We start from the raw sequence: 16,813 nt of genomic DNA on the forward strand, positions 1-16,813 counted from the left end.
AAGTTAAATGAAAGAAAAAAAGGTGGTGGGACAACTTGGAAGTTTGGAAGACATCATCAACAACACAAACTCCAAAGACGTATTCAAAGAAATTCTCATCACCACCCCAAACTCATCCAAAGATTAAAAATGATATCTAAATCATTTTCATCATCAGATTAAAAAAATATATATAAATCATTAGCCGTGTTGCAACTGCAGGGAGAAGGAAGTGAAAGGAAACAAAAGCGTCAGATGTCAACCATTCGGAAGTCACTAAACGTCAAATAAAACCAGAGAAAAGTTTCAGATTTCCTGTCGTCCGCCCGACGTGCTGCAGGACGACCAAGCTCCTCCTGCATGGCGTGGTGCATGCATGGGGAGCGCGCACGAGCGAGGGCCAGATTGGGGGGAGGAAGACAAGAAGGAGCATGAGGAGGAGGAGGAGCAGGGCTCATTTGCATGTTATTAGCATAGCATGTATATAACCGGCTGCAGGCGGCCTGCGCCGGACAGCCGGGAAGAAAAGAAGACCAAGGAGAAGGAGACGAGGACAGACAAGAAAGGAAAACATGTTGGACTCTTCCTCAATTAGGAAAGGAGAAGGCCACCTTTGTCTGGGATTATAAAGCCACTGGAACGCTTTTTTTTGTTAACAAAAGATTATTTGATTATTTTTAAATTACAATTTTCAATCTTTCATCTCAGAAGAAAGTTTTGGGATTAACAGTCTCGCTGTGCTTTTTTTTTTTTCTCTGAACTCCTCCGGGACGCGCATGCGCGGTGGCGCTTTATGAGCCGCTCCATGCATCTTCCTAGCGGGCCCGTTTAAACTTTTTTTCTTTATTTATTTGTATTTATTTATTTATCATGTATTTATTAAAGATGCTGCTGGGCGTCGCGGTGCTGGCCACGTTGCTATGTCAGGTAAGTGGCATTTGGATTTCCTTCAACGTGAACTTGGGAGTTGGGCAATAAGTGGCTAAATTCGCTTTTTTTTTCTGATGCCGCCTGGCGCTCGCTCGCTCGCGCGCGCACGCAGGGCTTCTGCTCGGGGGTGTTCGAGCTGCGCCTGCAGGAGTTCCTCAACAAGAAGGGCGCGCAGGGCAACAGGAACTGTTGCGGCGGCGGCGGGGGGTCCCCCTCGTCGTCGTCCGCGCAGCAGTGCGCCTGCCAGACTTTCTTTCGGGTGTGCCTGAAGCATTACCAGCCCAACGCGTCGCCCGAGCCGCCATGCAATTACGGAGGCGCCGTCACGCCCGTGCTGGGCGCCAACTCTTTCCAGATCCCCGACGCCATCCCCGAGAGCTCCTTCAGCAACCCCATCAGGATCAACTTTGGCTTCACTTGGCCGGTAAGCGCGAGGCGGGAAGGGAGGCAGGGAGGGAGGGGGGCAGGCAGGCGGGCGGGCGGGCACCTGTCTTGGAAAGTCAATTATAGCTCCATCGTCTGGTGTTGACTTAAAAAAATCGGAAATCACAATTTTCCCTACAAAACAACTGATCTTCTCACTTTCTCTCCTGTTGTTGCCTTCACGAAAATCAGAAATTCCACTTTCCTCTTCAAAAAACATACTCCAAATTCTCCATTCTATCCACGCAGTCGCTTTCCTAACCAATCCTAAATTGCCGCTCAATTTGCTTTTCCATCCATCTGGTGGTCTGTTGCCTTGGGAAACCATTTGAGATGGTTCAAATGTCCTTAAATGTCCGTCTTATCCATCCATCCGGGTCAACTTGGGTGGATGGAAATGATGTTGGGGAGGGGAGGGGCGTGTTTGCGTATCGGCCCTCCGGGGCTTGACTTATGACACCGCTGAGGGTTCGGCAGCTTCACCAAGCCGCTTGTCTCCTCAGGGGACCTTCTCGCTCATCATCGAGGCATTGCACACTGACTCCAAAGACGACCTGTCCACAGGTAAGCCCACCCCCACCATAACATAAAGTGATTCTTTCACACACCACTAGAGGGAGCAAATGCACAAACACGCCTGTTCTGTTGCCTCCCGCAGAGAACCCGGATCGCGTGATCAGCACCATGAGCACCCAGCGCCATTTGACGGTGGGCGAGGATTGGTCGCAGGACCTGCACACGGCGGGCCGCACCGAGCTCAAGTACGCGTACCGCTTCGTGTGCGACGAGCACTACTACGGCGACGGATGCTCCGTCTTCTGCCGGCCTCGCGACGACGCCTTCGGACATTTTACGTGCGGAGAGCGCGGCGAGATCCTGTGCGACGCCGGCTGGAAGGGACAATACTGCACCGAGCGTGAGTACGCACACAATTTCAATGGGAACAACATGAAAATACAAATTATTGACATTTGCAGCAAATATATTTGTTACCTCAACAAAGCAAATTTGCACAAGCCCCAAATTCAAACAGTTGAATTGTTGCCTTAAATTTAAATGAAATATTTTTTTACAGTGATGTGCTGTAAACTTTCCACAAAAGAGGCTAGCTACACAATTAGCGTGCTAGCTGCTAAATCGGCATATTTATTCCAGAGTCAAATTTGACACACGGACATGCAAACGTTGACGTTTTGGAGTTAAATAATATCCGGCTGGCTATACATCAGGAAAGGTAGCGTTGGTAGCAGGATGTGCCGTTAGTGTCGAGAACTTTTCTGGGAGTAAACAAGCCCTTCGCCCGCCTGCCCGCCAAGCAGCCCCCCCCTTCCCTGCCCCATGTGACACACGCGCACTTGATTTATTCCAAGGAAAGTTTTGGGGTGAATAATGTCACGCGTGCCATAAATTGACACGCAGGCCTCGTGATTGGCTGCCGCTGGTGGTTTGGGGTTGGAGTTGGGGGCTTTAGAAATGGGGGGGGGGGCGTCATTGTTTGAAGTGGGCAGCTGCCGGCAGCTCTCAGACAATGGGGCAGCTGTCGCACGCTGGCAACACACTCGCCAGCTGTCCACTCTTATCTATCGGGGACCACCAGTGTGTGTGTGTGTGTGTGTGTGTGTAGGGTGAATAAAAGAGTTTTGAACTGCAGCTCAGAGGGGAAAAAAAAAAAAAAAGACAGTGGCTGTGGGGGTGGGGTCAAGGAGAGAGGTGGGGGGGGCTGTGTGAGAGCGCGTGCTCACACAAACACACATTATCAACACACACACAGAAACAAGGAAGAAAAACATACTGGCGCTAATGAAAAACAAGATTACACGCACACAAACACAAAAAAATTAGCTTAATGCTAATAATGCCAATTTGTGTTTTTTAGCAATCTGCCTGCCCGGCTGCGACGACGAGCACGGCTTCTGCGAGAAACCCGGCGAGTGCAAGTAAGGTTCTGCCGCAGTGTGCCCGGGCTCAAAGTTTTCCCGAGTACGCTCTTACCGTCCTCCCGTCGGTCCACAGGTGCCGGGTGGGCTTCAAGGGCCGCTACTGCGACGAGTGCATCCGATACCCGGGCTGCCTCCACGGGACCTGCCAGCAGCCCTGGCAGTGCAACTGTCAGGAGGGCTGGGGGGGCCTCTTCTGCAACCAAGGTGGGCACCATCATTAAGAACCAAACAGAAATCGGTGGCGCCGTCACATACCGTAAATTGAGCTCTGCTGCCCCCGCAGCTTTCTGGCGGTACTGCAACCCTCCGAGAGTTCCACTAATCTGAAAAGCCAGTTTAAAAGAAAGTCATCAAAGGAACCTCTTGTGCTCTTGAAACAAAAAACCTGATGCTAAGTCGCTAATGCTACAGCTGTGGTTTTGGAGGGGGGAAAGGGGGGGGACCCAGTTGTCGGGGGCACGAATAATTGCTAACCGCAGTCCAGCGGGAGCAAAACATTCCGCGGGGGCTAATCCACATGTGTGCATCTTGTGTCCAGACCTGAACTACTGCACGCACCACAAGCCGTGCATGAATGGGGCCACTTGTAGCAACACGGGCCAGGGCAGCTACACCTGTTCCTGCAGACCCGGTTTCAGCGGCGCCAGCTGCGAGACCCAAGTCAACGAATGCGCCGGGAACCCCTGCCGCAACGGGGGGAGCTGCACCGTGAGTCACGTTGGCGCACAAACTCAAACAAACAGACCTTTTTTAGGGGGGATTTTGACACGGTATCTTCTTGCCGTCCCCCATCAGGACTTGCAGAACACCTACAGCTGCCAATGTCCTCACGGTTTCTACGGCAACAACTGCGAGCTGAGCGCCATGACGTGCGCCGACGCCCCGTGCTCCAACGGCGGCCGCTGCAGCGACAACCCCGACGGAGGCTACTTCTGCCAGTGTCCCACCGGCTACGCCGGCTTCACCTGCGAGAAGAAGATAGACCACTGCACCTCGGCTCCCTGCTCCAACGGTGAGGACGAACAATACACTCACAACCAGATCATTTCAGAACTAGTCCTGACCGGGTCGTTTGCATTCCCAGGCGCTCGTTGCGTGGATCTGGTCAACTCGTACCTGTGCCAGTGCCCGGACGGCTTCACGGGCATGAACTGCGACCACACCGGTGACGAGTGCTCCTCGTACCCGTGTCAGAACGGCGCCACCTGCCAGGACGGCGGCCACGGCTACGTTTGCACCTGCCCGCCGGGCTACACGGGGCGGAACTGCAGCTCGCCCATCAGCCGCTGCGAGCATAACCCGTGCCACAACGGCGCCACCTGCCACGAGAGGAACAACCGCTACGTCTGCGCCTGCGTCCCGGGTTACGGCGGCCGCAACTGCCAGTTCCTGCTCCCCGAGCACGCCGCCATCCGAGGTTCCGAGGTACCCTGGATGGCCATCGGCTCCGGCGTGGCTCTGGTGCTCCTGCTTCTGGCGGGTTGCGCCGTGCTGGTTGGATTCTTCCGCTCCAAAGTCCAACGTGACGGCTCCGGGGAGACGGGCGGCGAGGGCGAAACCATTAACAACCTGACCAACAACTGCCAACGTGGCGAGCGGGACGGCCCGGTCGTGCTGACTCCGGGGGTGAAAAACATCAACAAAAAGATGGACTTGTGCGGTGGGGGGGACCCTGACGAGGGGGCGTCGCCCGGACGGCGGAGCTACAAGAGCGGCCCGCCGCCCGCAGACTACAACCTGGTGCGCGAGGTCAACTATGAGCAGGTGGCCAAAGACGCAGCCTGTGAGGACAAGTGCCAATCCCTGGACTCCTTTGAGTTTGAGGAGAAACACAGCAAACGCTTAAAATGGTAGGAAGATCTCCAACACCCAATCCTGAGTAGAGTATGAAGAATATGGCATATTAGATACAGTCTTGAAATATTACAGTCTTGAAATATTGCCTTAGAATATTCATTCATTTTTCAGATGGAATTCCGTTCTTGTGTAAGAACCTAGCAAAGTTAAGCTAAAGCTAATTTTTTTTCCCCTTTCTCTTTCCCCACAGCGATACGTCGGAATTAAATAGTCCAGAAATGTCTGCATGTGCGGACAACAAGTACAAATCTGTGTTTGTCATGTCGGAGGAGAAGGACGAATGTATAATTGCAACTGAGGTGAGTTGATGTTCTCAAGGGAGCTTAGTTTTGGCTCCGTGCAACACAGATCGTAAAGTTTGCTTTAGTTGGATTTATGGTGGAGGGCTCAATTTCACCGACAGGTGGGCGCTCACGAGTGCGTTGGGTTCCATTTGGCAGACATTTTGAGTTAGCTTCGGTTGCTCTGACTACCGCTTCGTCATATGGTGTTCCACAGGGATCAATTTTAGAGCCTGTGTTGTTTTGAAAATATTTTTCATTTAATCCGTTTCTTTGCTTCACATCTGTGTCGCACGGAGCTTTTAACTTTTGTTCCAGATGTTTCCGACAACTGCTTTTCAATTGTTGTGAAAAACGGATCTTCTACCTGTTGCAGGTGTAAAGGGGCCGGCGACGGGCTCGCTCATTTTGCTGTATGGGAGAGTTTTTATGCTCCTTGATGAGATGCTGCTCTACGCTCGCTGCTGCTGAGACCTTTGACTGATATTCAGACTGAGCTGGTTCTCGACTGGAAATAGGAACCGGCGGGGTCGTTCGTGTAAGGGGAACAAAAAAAATGTCAAGTTCACGGTTAAACGTAAACGGACGCTTAGCTTTCTGTTCTGCCTCTTTGTCGGGCATCGGGGAGTACAAATGAAGAATAAATATTAAATGGACTGTAACGAATAATTTCAGAAAAAAAAAAAGGCGCCAAGATAGGATTTTTTTTAATTTTTTTGTTTTGTTTTTTGCAATGTTTGCACCCAGGCCTTTTTCTCAAACCCAGGAACCGCATCAAACGGCGGATGTTTGGCCATAATGGCCTCTTCGTAAAAAAAGAAAAAAAAAAAGAAAAAAAACTGGTCGCTATATGACCTTTTATGAATTTTTTTGCCCTCCAATACGCCAGTGACAAAAGCATTGTCCTCTTCTTCCTCTAAACCGATTGTCCTCTTTTTGTAAAATAGAAAAAAAAAAACGAGAAAAAATTATGATTTTATTCTGATTTAATTTAAGTTAATTTAAGCATTCTGTGTTATTCTTATTTTGTATTGTATATTTGTGCTTGTTTGTCAGGATTATTTAAGTTGCTTTCTTTTGACGGATGATGATGATATTTGCAAAGGCACTTCAGGTCAATGGGAATGAAAAAAAAAAAAGTTATTTAAGAGGAATTGTGCTGTACATTTACTCTTCTGCTGTTTGTCAATGAAGGAATTAGCCAAGACTATTTTTGCAAATAATAAAAAGAGACTAAACGTGCTCCGCTGGTGTGGTGTGGTGTGGCCTCAATCTGTTGTCAACCCCGCGGCGGCCATTTGAATGGATGCACTGTTGGCTGCCACCCCGACTTGAAAGTGTCTCCTTGGAGACAGAAAAGTGTGAGCGTGTATGTGTGTGTGTGTGTGTGTGTGTGTGTGTGTGGGGGGGGGGGTGTCTATTCATGCACGACAATGTCGCTCCCGCTGCTACATTTAACACCAACAATGGTCCAGCTTCTCAAATGGGAAGAAACGTCAGCCAGAGAACTAAAAAGAAAGTAAAAGTTTTAAAAAAGTTTTGGGTTTCTTTTTGGCCTTCAAGATTGATGGACATAGTTGGCAGAAACTGGAAAAACTTTTTGGGAAAGATGAATTTTTCTTACCTTACAGCTTACTTCTGAGCGGTGCTTCACATGTCCGACGCTCCTTAGCGCTTCACAAACACTAGTTGACTGAAATGGACAAAATTGCAAATTATTTTTCACGTAAGAAGGATGTCATAATGTATGAAATACATAGAGACAATTTTCATTTTCACAATCTCAGAGGAAGCCCAAATGTCTGCAAATCATTTCTCACAAACACACACACACACACAATGGAGGCCCACACAATGGCGCCACTCACAAAAGGCCCCCGGCTCGAACCTCAGCACGCCGGGAGTAGTAAAAAAAAAAAAAAAGCATGACAGATGTTGGCCGCCAGCAGATGGACTAAGACAAAAAACAAAAGTTCAAACATGGTGGCACTCTACAGGCTTTGCTTTTTTTGGGAATAAATTAACTTGTTAGAAACGGTGATACTGTTCACTTTGACAGCAAAGCAAAAAAATAAATAATAATTGGTCGATGGAAGAGAAGCATTTACTGCCATCGACTGAAATCCACGTTAACAATACTTTCCAACAGCTTGCCTGTAAAATTCTGGTTTGTCAAACGCTGTACTGACTACCAGACACCTGAAGAGGGCGCCGTTGTGACGCTTTACATTTCAGATCTGGACAGCTTCGGGGAGAAGGTCAAGATTAGAGGCTGAAATATTAATTGACAATTCAGGTTAATTAAAATAAAATGCGGTTCTTTTCTATAACGCCCCCCAAAAAATTGTTTTTTTTTTGTCCAAGTCACACAAACGAAAAAAAATAACAGGGAGCGAAATCAGTCATAGAAGACGTTTAATTGGAGAAAGAAATCCTTGAAATCACTCAATCAGTTTTCAAATTCAATTAAAGTCATCGACTACAACATCTACAAGTTGTCAGAAAAAGGTTAAAATCATGCCTCTTAGCCTTTGTCGTACACAAAAAAAATCAGCTTGCATTTTCTTTTTCAGCTTTTTTTTTTTTTTTTAAGGATGACAAGTTTATAAAACCGCCACTGCTCGTCAGAGAGGATTTCCTCTAGAAAAGATCCCAGAAGAAGAAAAAAAGAACAGAAAAAGCATCACACAGTACGTCACAAAGCGCCGACATGTTACAGTACTGTACACGGGTCCTTGAATGCATCACAACCACTTCTGCCGCTGAGGAGAAATCCAACAAAAACCAAAAAAATAAATTTCAAAAACACTTAAGTGGACTGAGCAGTGCGCCGCCTGCGTCTTGTTGGCAGCTGGCAAAATGAGGTAAATATGTCCAGAGAGAGAATACAAACAACAACATGGACAACAACAAAAAAGAAAAAAAAAGCACCAGAGGTTTGGCGTGGACATTTTGAGCTTATTCCACGAGCGCTCGTGCTCACTCGTCATCTTTGCCGCAATTCAAGGACATTTCATGTCAAATCTTTCGAGTGAGGTCTACGAAAACAATTTGGATTCTAGTTTGGCGAGGAGCTGCGCCGAAGGGGGAGGAACCAAAAAAATAAAAAGAGGCCAAATATTTGAGGGGGGGACGACGACATCTAGCTCTAAGAAACAGGATGTGCAAACTTAAGTGTGCATAGAGATCAAATTGCAATAAATATTTACGTGATAACATCACATTATCACCATATTTTTTTTACCTTAGTCAAAAACTCTTTGAGGGGTGATTGTACAATTTCATGATTCCGTTTTAGTTTGACTAAAAAAAAAATGGTTACAAATTATTTTGTGCCGTGAGAAGAGCAACCAACATTGAGAAGCCCCGAAACACAACCAAACATTCATTTTTTTATTTTTTTATAATATATGTATATATATTTATAAAATCCTGATAGAAATCAATGATTTGTCAAAGTTTTCCCACCAACTTTCACTTCCTCTCAATGGCTCTTTTACATTAAAAGCATTTTTTTTTTTTTTTTTACACTTCTGCATCACAGGAGCAACAAAGAACAAAGTGAGCGCGCTTTTAAAGTGAGCGCTTCCACCGCCATTTTTTTTTTTTTTTTTTTTTTACACCGAAGTATGAAACATTTCAAATGTAAACGGATCCATCTTTTAAGCTTTAACGGTTGTAGCTTCAAATATGACACAAAAAAGCCTGTCTTTGGACCACCGAGGTAATTGTAGCTATGTGTGTATGTGTGTGTGTGTGTGTGTGTGTAATATACGCTTGAAATGTTTCCCAAACATTTCCTAATTTGGAGTCCATCCTATTTCGAGGTATTTGATTGCGGGGGGCAGCCGGTAGACGCCCGAAGGAACTGTGACCCAAAGTGTCTTAATGGATGAAGGTGAATTTCATTTCGACTCCACCCTGGGTTTCATTCACAGTCAATTCATTCAAGTCGAGAGCACCCCTAAAAAGATGTCAGTGAAAAATTGACGAAAAAAAAAATCAACCAAATATTTGGTGGGTCTACTCTTGATGGAAAATGTGTATCAAATTTCATGCCGTTATGGGGAAACTGGTTTCGGGGTCTAATTAGGGGGAGGGGGAAGTCCACCAAATCTCACATTGCCAAGTCAAACTGGACTGAATTTTCAAAAATCCAAAACCAAATATAATCTTAGTAATGAGTAACGTGAGTAACGCTATCATTAGCTAGCAAGCTTGGCTACATAATAGCAAGGCTAAAATGGGGCACAGCTACTATTTTGGCCTTTGAGGAGCTCTCACTTGAGGTTCCGAATCACTCCAGCATGCTGTGGATCCACTGTCAAGTTTTCGGAGCAAATGAAGTGCTTGTGAATGAAACCTTTCCAACTTCCTCAGGAGCTTTCTCCAAGACCTCCCCAAGACCACCACCCGATAACACCCACCCCACCCCCACCCGTAACACCCACCCTCAATGCACCCATCCAAGCCGCCTACGAGGACTGGCCCGGGGCTTGGTCCGGACAGCGCTCCTGCAGAGGCTTTTTTTTGTTTTTTTGCGGAAGCGTTCAAGTGTAGGTTAATACTGTGAGGTTGTTAGCCGTGAAGGCTCAGTAGAGCAAGGATGAGGAAATACGGTACTGACGAGTTGTGCGTTGGGTTCCAAAAGAGCCTCTGCAGGAGCCCCGTTGGAAGTTTCCGGACTATTCGGCGGAGGTGGGACTAAGTCAGAAATGTGCCAATTGTACAGTGGGTGAGTCAGTCCCAAGTTACCGTGGTCAGAGTCAAGCGAGTCGAGTCCACGTTGAATTCGAGTCAAGTCGAACAATCTTGCACAAAGAGTAGTAACATCTGCAAACCCCCCCCCCAAAAAAAAAAGAAGAAAAAAAAATTCTCTTCACATGCAATGGCAAAAACCTTTTTTATGGTGGTGTGCCATGATTTTTTCTAATAGAAAAATAAAAGTTGGGAATCATTTAGCCAAGTCAAATTTATAGCCACGCAAGTTCCGAGTGTCAAAACCGCCGACTAGAGTCAAGTCACGTGAACGGTGCCCCCCACCTCCGCCGTCCCGGCGCCACGCCCCCCTCGCCGGCGGCTCTAGTTGGACACGGCGCCGTGGCCCGGCATGTTGGCCATGCCGCCCACCATGCCGGCCGCCCCGGCCATACCTGAGGGCCCCCCCATGGTGGGAGGGCTACGCTTGGCGGGCGAGGTCATGTCGGCGGCGCGTCCGGGCGCGGCGTGCTGCAGGGCGTGGCGCTCCAGCAGGGTGCGGTGGGTGAAGGCCCGCTGGCACACGTTGCACTGGAAGGTGCGCTCGGCGCGGTGCGTGCGCATGTGCACGTTGAGCGAGCTCTTCTGCGTGAAGCGCTTGCCGCACATGGTGCACTGGAAGGCCCGCACGCCCGTGTGCACCACCATGTGCTTGAGGAGGTAGTCGCGCAGGGAGAAGGAGCGCCAGCAGATGGAGCACTGGTGAGGTTTTTGACCTGCGGGCGGATACGTGCAATTAGCCACGTGCGTCACGTGGTCACGCCACGGGAACTTACCGGAGTGGATGAACATGTGCTTGCTGTAATTCTTCCTGGAACGTAACGATTTGCCACAGTGCGTGCAGTCAAAGGAGGTCTCGGATCCTTGGGAGGAAGGCGAGGGGCCCGAAGAGCAGGCGGCGGGCACGGCGGCGGCCGTGTTGGTGGCGGGGGGCGGCACCGGTGTCATGGGGGCCGGCGGCGGCGGCGCCTGTTGGTTGGGCTCCGCCCCCGCCATGGTGTCCATCCCGCCCATGTAGAACGGCTGCGGCTGCGACTGGCTGACCGGGTACTGGAAAAGAAGCTGCGTGGCGAGCGAGCGAGCGAGCGTCTGGTGAGATTGAGGCTCGTTCACGTAATATTGCTGTTCAATCCATTTATTGACGACTCTTTTCCTTCATTAAAAATCACGAGGGCACGCTTGTCCTTGATAAGGAAGCAGCGCCATGTCCAACCAACAGAAGCAACATTTGTTTTTTTACATTTAATTACATTTTTGTAATCGTATCATTTCTGCATGTTTTAATTTGGCGGACTAAAAGTCTGAACTGATTAATTTTATTAATTAATTTTTAAATTTAAAATTAATCATGTTTTTTTACTTTAATCGATTAATTCAATTTAATTTTATTTGGCAGACTAAAATTCTTATAACCGATTAATTGGCCAATTGATAAAAAAAACAAAAAAAACAATGCCTAATCGTGGCAGGCTCAAAGGGATTAATGGCATGAGCGTGTTTCGAGGCGCCAGCGTGTCCTATCGTGTTCCAAACGCGACACATTCCAAGTCCAAAACCTCCAATGGTGACAAAACACGCACATACCTGGTTATTGATGGACTGTGAGGTCGGGGGCGGAGTCAGAGGCTTGCTGACCCGTCCTCTGGGATTAAACCCCATGGCTTGAGGAGGCTCGCTCTGCGTCCAGAAGCTCTCGGTGAAGACGCCCTGCTCGTCGTAGAAGTCCTAGAAGACAAAAAAAAGGCGATCGGCATAAACCGTGCGGCTCCTTTTCGCCCGGGCGTGAGAACGCTCACCTCCATGAGTGCAGCGCTCCTTGTCTGTGCGGCGCTGTCACACGCTCAAGTCTTAAGACCGGCTTTTACTTTTCACTTCGCATCACTGGAATGTTTTCTTATTTTTTTTAACGAGGATTATGAACACCACAAAACGTCCAACGCATAGGTCGGAAAGAATACAGTCGTTAGACTGGTCGGGCCGCATCGCCGGCTGTCTTTTTAGGATCCCAAGCCGCCGGCAGGCAATTAACTTGTCAGTCGTGGCGGTTCCCCCGCCATCGCAACGAGTCCCCTCCGCGTCAAAGAGTCACGCAGGCCGCAGTAAATCATGAAAGCGTCACGCTCGTTTCAAAGGAGAGGCACGCTATCGTTGAGATGAGGTGATTGTGGAAAAAACAGACATAAACATAGCAAAGCTTGCGACGCTGGGGGGAGGGGAGGGGTTTGACAAACCCTAACCCTCCTGGTCACACAGGTTCTTCCGATGTGGTGTCAAACATTTGCCTCCCGGGAAACGACTAGCAGCCCTAATGACGGCGTTTGCTGCAGCAGCCCGTGACATCACATCTTCTCACGTGGACCACGCAACACGTGCTCCACATTCGCACGACGTGTAATGACTGTTGAAGGATTAGCGAGTCGGTTCAGTTCCACTCCACATGCGTCTAAAACTTTTCTGTAAAAGGGGCACCGAGGTAGCTGGTCGTTAGCGCCACCTTTTGGTCAATGTCAGTTTAGTAATATGTACTAAAATCATTTTACAACATCTGATGGCACAAACGACAAATCGTGCTAATAAATTAACAATTGGGTAGGAGGATTAAGGGAAATAGTTGGAATCATTTTTCAATGAAAGGTTTGCTCAAAGAAATCTATTAGCTTTTTGACGCAGTGCATAGCAGCCACTGTTCATATAAGGGAAGTCTATTTAGATTTGGCGGGGAGAGGAGGGGGTGGGGTGGGAGGGGGTTGCTGTAGCATGGTGTGACTCATTGTCTGTTCCATAATGTTTGCACAAGCTGTGTTCTCCTCATGCAGTCTGTTGCATGAACACGCCTCACATTCCAAATGAACCCCGCCGCTAACGCTTTCCCCCCGCTGTTTCAACTCACCTGTCCGAAGCCCGCCATGGCTCCCTGGGGTCCTCCCTGCTCACCGTCCCGCCGGCCGTCCTCCAGGGCGAAGGCCGTCCCGTCGGCGTCCTGCGCGCCCTCGTCTTTCACCACCACGCCCTCGCCTCCGCCTCCCAGCACCTGGAACGGAGCACGTCGATGACATCGGGGGAGAAGGGGGGGGTGTTCTGTTAATGTCTATTAAGGACCTACGGTGAGCAAGCAGACGTCCATGGCTTTCGGTGGAGGAGGCGCACTGGTGCACCAACATGTCAGTCATGTGCGCCAATGCAGTACGAGAGGAGGCAAAAGCAAAGAAAAGCCAAGCGATGCAGCTCTGCATGCCTGAAAGCTGTAACCATGGCAACCCTTCCCCATAACCCCCCCCCTTTACCATCCCTACACCCACACCCGAGGTAGCAACAGTACTCACGCTCTGTACTTAGGGACAGATAGTTGTGTGTTAAAAATAAAAAATAAAATAAAATAAATGAGTTTTTCAACCTAGCCTAATGCTAACATGTGATGCAAAACCAGAGAAGGGCTGAGGAAACGAGCATTGATGTTGTGATGGTCGTTGGAAAGTTCAAAGACGGTGCAGCAACACATGCAGAGACAAAAACATTTGCCCACCAATATTCTTCATGTGCTGCGTTTTATTTACATGACATATTACACTTGTGTTATACTGCCCCCGGTGGCTAAAGTGGCCATAGGAGGGGCAGTCTGCCAAAGGGCATGAAATCATGATGCTCAACGTTGTGCGTGTTAAAAATCCTTAAAAAGAATTTGACTAGCACAAAAAGCATATCAAGGAATTTGTCGACTTTGCAAATTTGCACTTTTTAAATTCAGCAGCAGTGAGGCACACTGACCTGTAGTCTGAGCGGCTGCCTCTGCTTGCGGCTGTGTCCGGCCCCCCTGTCCCGGTCTCCGTCTCTGCCGCGCTCCCTGCCGTCCAAATCCTCCTCCTCACTGAAGTGCTCCATGCCCACCAGGTCGTCGGAGAGGTCGGTGGCGTTGCCGCGGAGACTGTCCCTCCCGACGCTGTCTACGCTGCCCACGCCGGAGCTGCAGCTCGCCGACAGGCTGCCGGCTTGGGCGGCGCCCCCGTTGTCGGCAGTCTGCGCCAGCAGGTCGCGTAGCTTGTAGCGAACGTCCTGCGTGCAGCTGGGGCTCTGCTTCATGAGGCCGCCGCCCAGAGCCTCGCCGCCGCCTCCGCACAGGGACGCCGCCGCGCCCATGTCGCCCAGCGCCATCAGATTGTTGGCCTGCTCCATGGGGCCGCAGGGTTCCTACATATGCCGAGGAGAATATCAAAAATCCATACATACTGTTGAAAAAATAAAGAAGCCATTAGGATAATGCATGGATGAAATAATATTTAACTTATATTAATTAAGTTGAAAATGTTCATTTATTTAAATTCAAGATTTTTTGTGCTTGAGGAAAAAAATGTTTAGTCGAGCTAATCAGTGGAATTGCACTTATCAATGTGGAGAAAAAACTTTTTGCAATTCAGTGTAACATTTGAATATACAACTGTTTACATCCTCCATCCATTTTCCAAGGTTGGAAATTTAAAATCATCAAGTTCCATACTTTCCATACTTGCGACGGAACCCTGGGGCCGGGCCCGCTCTCTCCGCCCATATTACTGGCGTTGCACTCCACCATGAAGTTGGGGAAGTTGGAGTATCCTCCGCTGCCGCCGCCTGAGCAGCTCCCGCCGCTCTCCCTCCCTTTCCCCCCGCCGCCGCCACCACCACCACGCTCCTCTTGCTTGGGGAGGACGCCGCCCAGCATCCCTCCGCCGGCTGCCGCGGCAGCTGCGGCCGCGGCCGCCGCAGCGGCGGCACTTGCCGCCTTCCTCTGCGAGATAATCTGCGTGCACTCGTCGATAACCGTCTTGATCTGCAGGATGCTGGCGGCGGTGAGGATGCAGAGCGCCTGTGACTGGAGCACCACCAGCGAGCCGCTGTACATAAAGTCCACCAGCTGCTTGACCGTTTCGGCAGGAACCAGGGGTGGCACGGAAATCTCCGAGTGGCCCAGGAGCAACTTGTCTTGGAAGAAGGGGCTGCCGGCCGCCAGGACGCAGGCGTGGGCCCGCAACGAGGCGTCGTGGATGCGCACCGTCACGTCGCAGAAGAGGCCCTCGCGCCGTTGGGTGCGCAGGGCCTCCAGCACTGACTGGCTGGAGTTGTGCAGGTGGATGTAGTGGACCGTCTCGGTGCCGGGCGCCATGGCGGGCGGCGGCGAGTCGCCGGCGACCGAGTGGGGGTGGGGGAGGGGAGGGAGGTGCCTGGGGTTCTGCGTCAGCTTGCGGGAGGAGGAGGACGGGGAGGGAAACGGGTACAGCGCATGGGCCACGGTGGGGCCGGGTCCCGACTCAAAGAGACATGGGGGCGGGTGCCGCTGAGCCAGGCGAGCTGCTGCTGCTGTTGCCGTCCTCTGGAGCCAGGTCCGTGGTCAGAACTTTGGATTTTCACTCTTTCTGTTTAGGTTGAAAAGACAAAATCACTTTTGCATTTTTGTAAATAGGACATTAAGCAGTACTCAAAACACGGGTCACTACAGAAAATGGACACGGGCCAAAAAAAAAAAAAAAAGGGAGGGGGCGCCATCTCCATTGAAAGGCGTTAAATGTTGTGGCAGAATTTTACATTTTAATTAGAGTCAAGTCACAAACTGATTTCTTTTTGCAAGGAAGTTTTGAACATTTTCCAAATGTGATAGCAACAAGAAAAGTTTGTACAATATGTCCTAGTCAAAAGAGGCGGCTGCAGTTTGACTGGGAGTGACGTCATGGAGCAGGTAGTCTGAAGTCAATACCCGAGTGACGTAGCCAAGGATAGCTCGGCGCTAGCTGGTGATGTTAGCCGCGCAGAAATGCACTGAAAAACAAAAAAGATTTCCAATCGACTCGACAAATAAATCTCGGTAAATGTACGCGGGTGTCAGACAAAGTTCCTAATTTAAGCGGCTATCCTAGCTCGTTTGGCACCCCCCGCCCTTTCCACGTTCTTTAACCTAGCTACATGCTAAGCGCCTAGCTAACCACGTTAGCATGTCGAGCTAATGAGCTACTGCATATTTTTCTGCACGGCGTAGCAACGTCACCGCCAAATACAAACGCGCAAGGCATGCACGCACGATGTTACAATCCAACTGCATACCTGAGACGTGCGCTGACACTTGGGAACTCTTGTGTCTTTTATTTTCGTTTTGTTGCTTCGGCGGGGTGGATGCAGCAAGAAAGCCCGCAGTTGAGAGCTGCCCGCCTGATGGTGGTGGTGGTGGTGAGGGCTGGAAACAAACACATGCACGCCCACACACTCAGCACAGCAGGGACGTGATGTTAAAACCACAGCAAGAAAAAAATAGAAGGGGGAGGAAAAAAAGAAAGCAAGCGGAGCGCTCAAAGAAACACGCGCATGCTCACAAGACGGCTGGAAGTAGAACTGCGCTACTTTTCGGAGTGCGCATCGCGTTCACGAACACCTGCAAACGCACGCCCACGCAATTTCACGCGCAAATGTTGAGACGATTGCTTGTTTGTCTGTATTTTCAATGCACAATTGGTTGAAATGATCAAAACAGCAGAAACCAAGAAAATACGTCATTTGATTTCTTACCTCTGACAGGTGCTTCGAAAGTCCGTGAACGCATCAGCCGAGAATGACAAAGAAAAACATCTGGAACAGCAGTCTATCTAGTCAATTTGATTTTAGCTGGACTTGAGGCTTTAAGAA

At 49.5% G+C, this 16,813-nt stretch overlaps 2 protein-coding genes across 3 annotated transcripts; one reads left to right on the top strand and one right to left on the bottom strand.

Annotated features, from left to right (window-relative positions):
* Positions 1-409: 409 nt before the first annotated feature.
* On the top strand, positions 410-6,652 carry dla (deltaA). Of its 2 annotated transcripts, XM_049720915.2 has the most exons (11): positions 412-906; positions 1,022-1,333; positions 1,836-1,896; positions 1,991-2,248; positions 3,209-3,269; positions 3,346-3,476; positions 3,811-3,980; positions 4,068-4,284; positions 4,357-5,122; positions 5,320-5,428; positions 5,787-6,652. In XM_049720915.2, exons 1-11 carry the CDS (start codon positions 850-852, stop codon positions 5,790-5,792), a joined length of 2,148 nt encoding a protein of 715 aa, XP_049576872.1. In that variant the 5' UTR covers positions 412-849; the 3' UTR covers positions 5,793-6,652. The 2 variants fall into 2 exon arrangements, with proteins under 2 accessions (XP_049576871.1, XP_049576872.1); XM_049720914.2 differs by lacking the exon at positions 5,787-6,652 and having other exon boundaries at positions 410-906; positions 5,320-5,437.
* Positions 6,653-7,808: 1,156 nt separating this feature from the next.
* Positions 7,809-16,680, bottom strand: zbtb45 (zinc finger and BTB domain containing 45). Its single transcript, XM_049720916.1, has 7 exons — positions 16,238-16,680; positions 14,661-15,555; positions 13,934-14,353; positions 13,059-13,199; positions 11,753-11,893; positions 10,945-11,230; positions 7,809-10,884 (listed from the first exon to the last, which is right to left on the bottom strand). Exons 2-7 carry the CDS (start codon positions 15,303-15,305, stop codon positions 10,493-10,495), a joined length of 2,025 nt encoding a protein of 674 aa, XP_049576873.1. The 5' UTR covers positions 15,306-15,555; positions 16,238-16,680; the 3' UTR covers positions 7,809-10,492.
* Between the last annotated feature and the right edge of the window lie 133 nt (positions 16,681-16,813).

The sequence above is a fragment of the Syngnathus scovelli genome, chromosome 5, assembly GCF_024217435.2.
Source record: "Syngnathus scovelli strain Florida chromosome 5, RoL_Ssco_1.2, whole genome shotgun sequence".
NCBI classification, from domain to species: Eukaryota; Metazoa; Chordata; class Actinopteri; order Syngnathiformes; family Syngnathidae; genus Syngnathus; species Syngnathus scovelli.

Coding starts and splice junctions, on each gene's coding strand:
- dla (XM_049720914.2), top strand. CDS start 850: ATGTATTTATTAAAGATGCTGCTGGGCGTCGCGGTGCTGGCCACGTTG. Junction 1,334..1,835: donor ACTTTGGCTTCACTTGGCCG/GTAAGCGCGAGG, acceptor TTGTCTCCTCAG/GGGACCTTCTCGCTCATCAT. Junction 4,285..4,356: donor CTCGGCTCCCTGCTCCAACG/GTGAGGACGAAC, acceptor TTGCATTCCCAG/GCGCTCGTTGCGTGGATCTG.
- zbtb45 (XM_049720916.1), bottom strand. CDS start 15,305: ATGGCGCCCGGCACCGAGACGGTCCACTACATCCACCTGCACAACTCC. Junction 14,354..14,660: donor TTCCGTCGCAAGTATGGAAA/GTATGGAACTTG, acceptor CGGCATATGTAG/GAACCCTGCGGCCCCATGGA. Junction 10,885..10,944: donor GCACATGTTCATCCACTCCG/GTAAGTTCCCGT, acceptor ATCCGCCCGCAG/GTCAAAAACCTCACCAGTGC.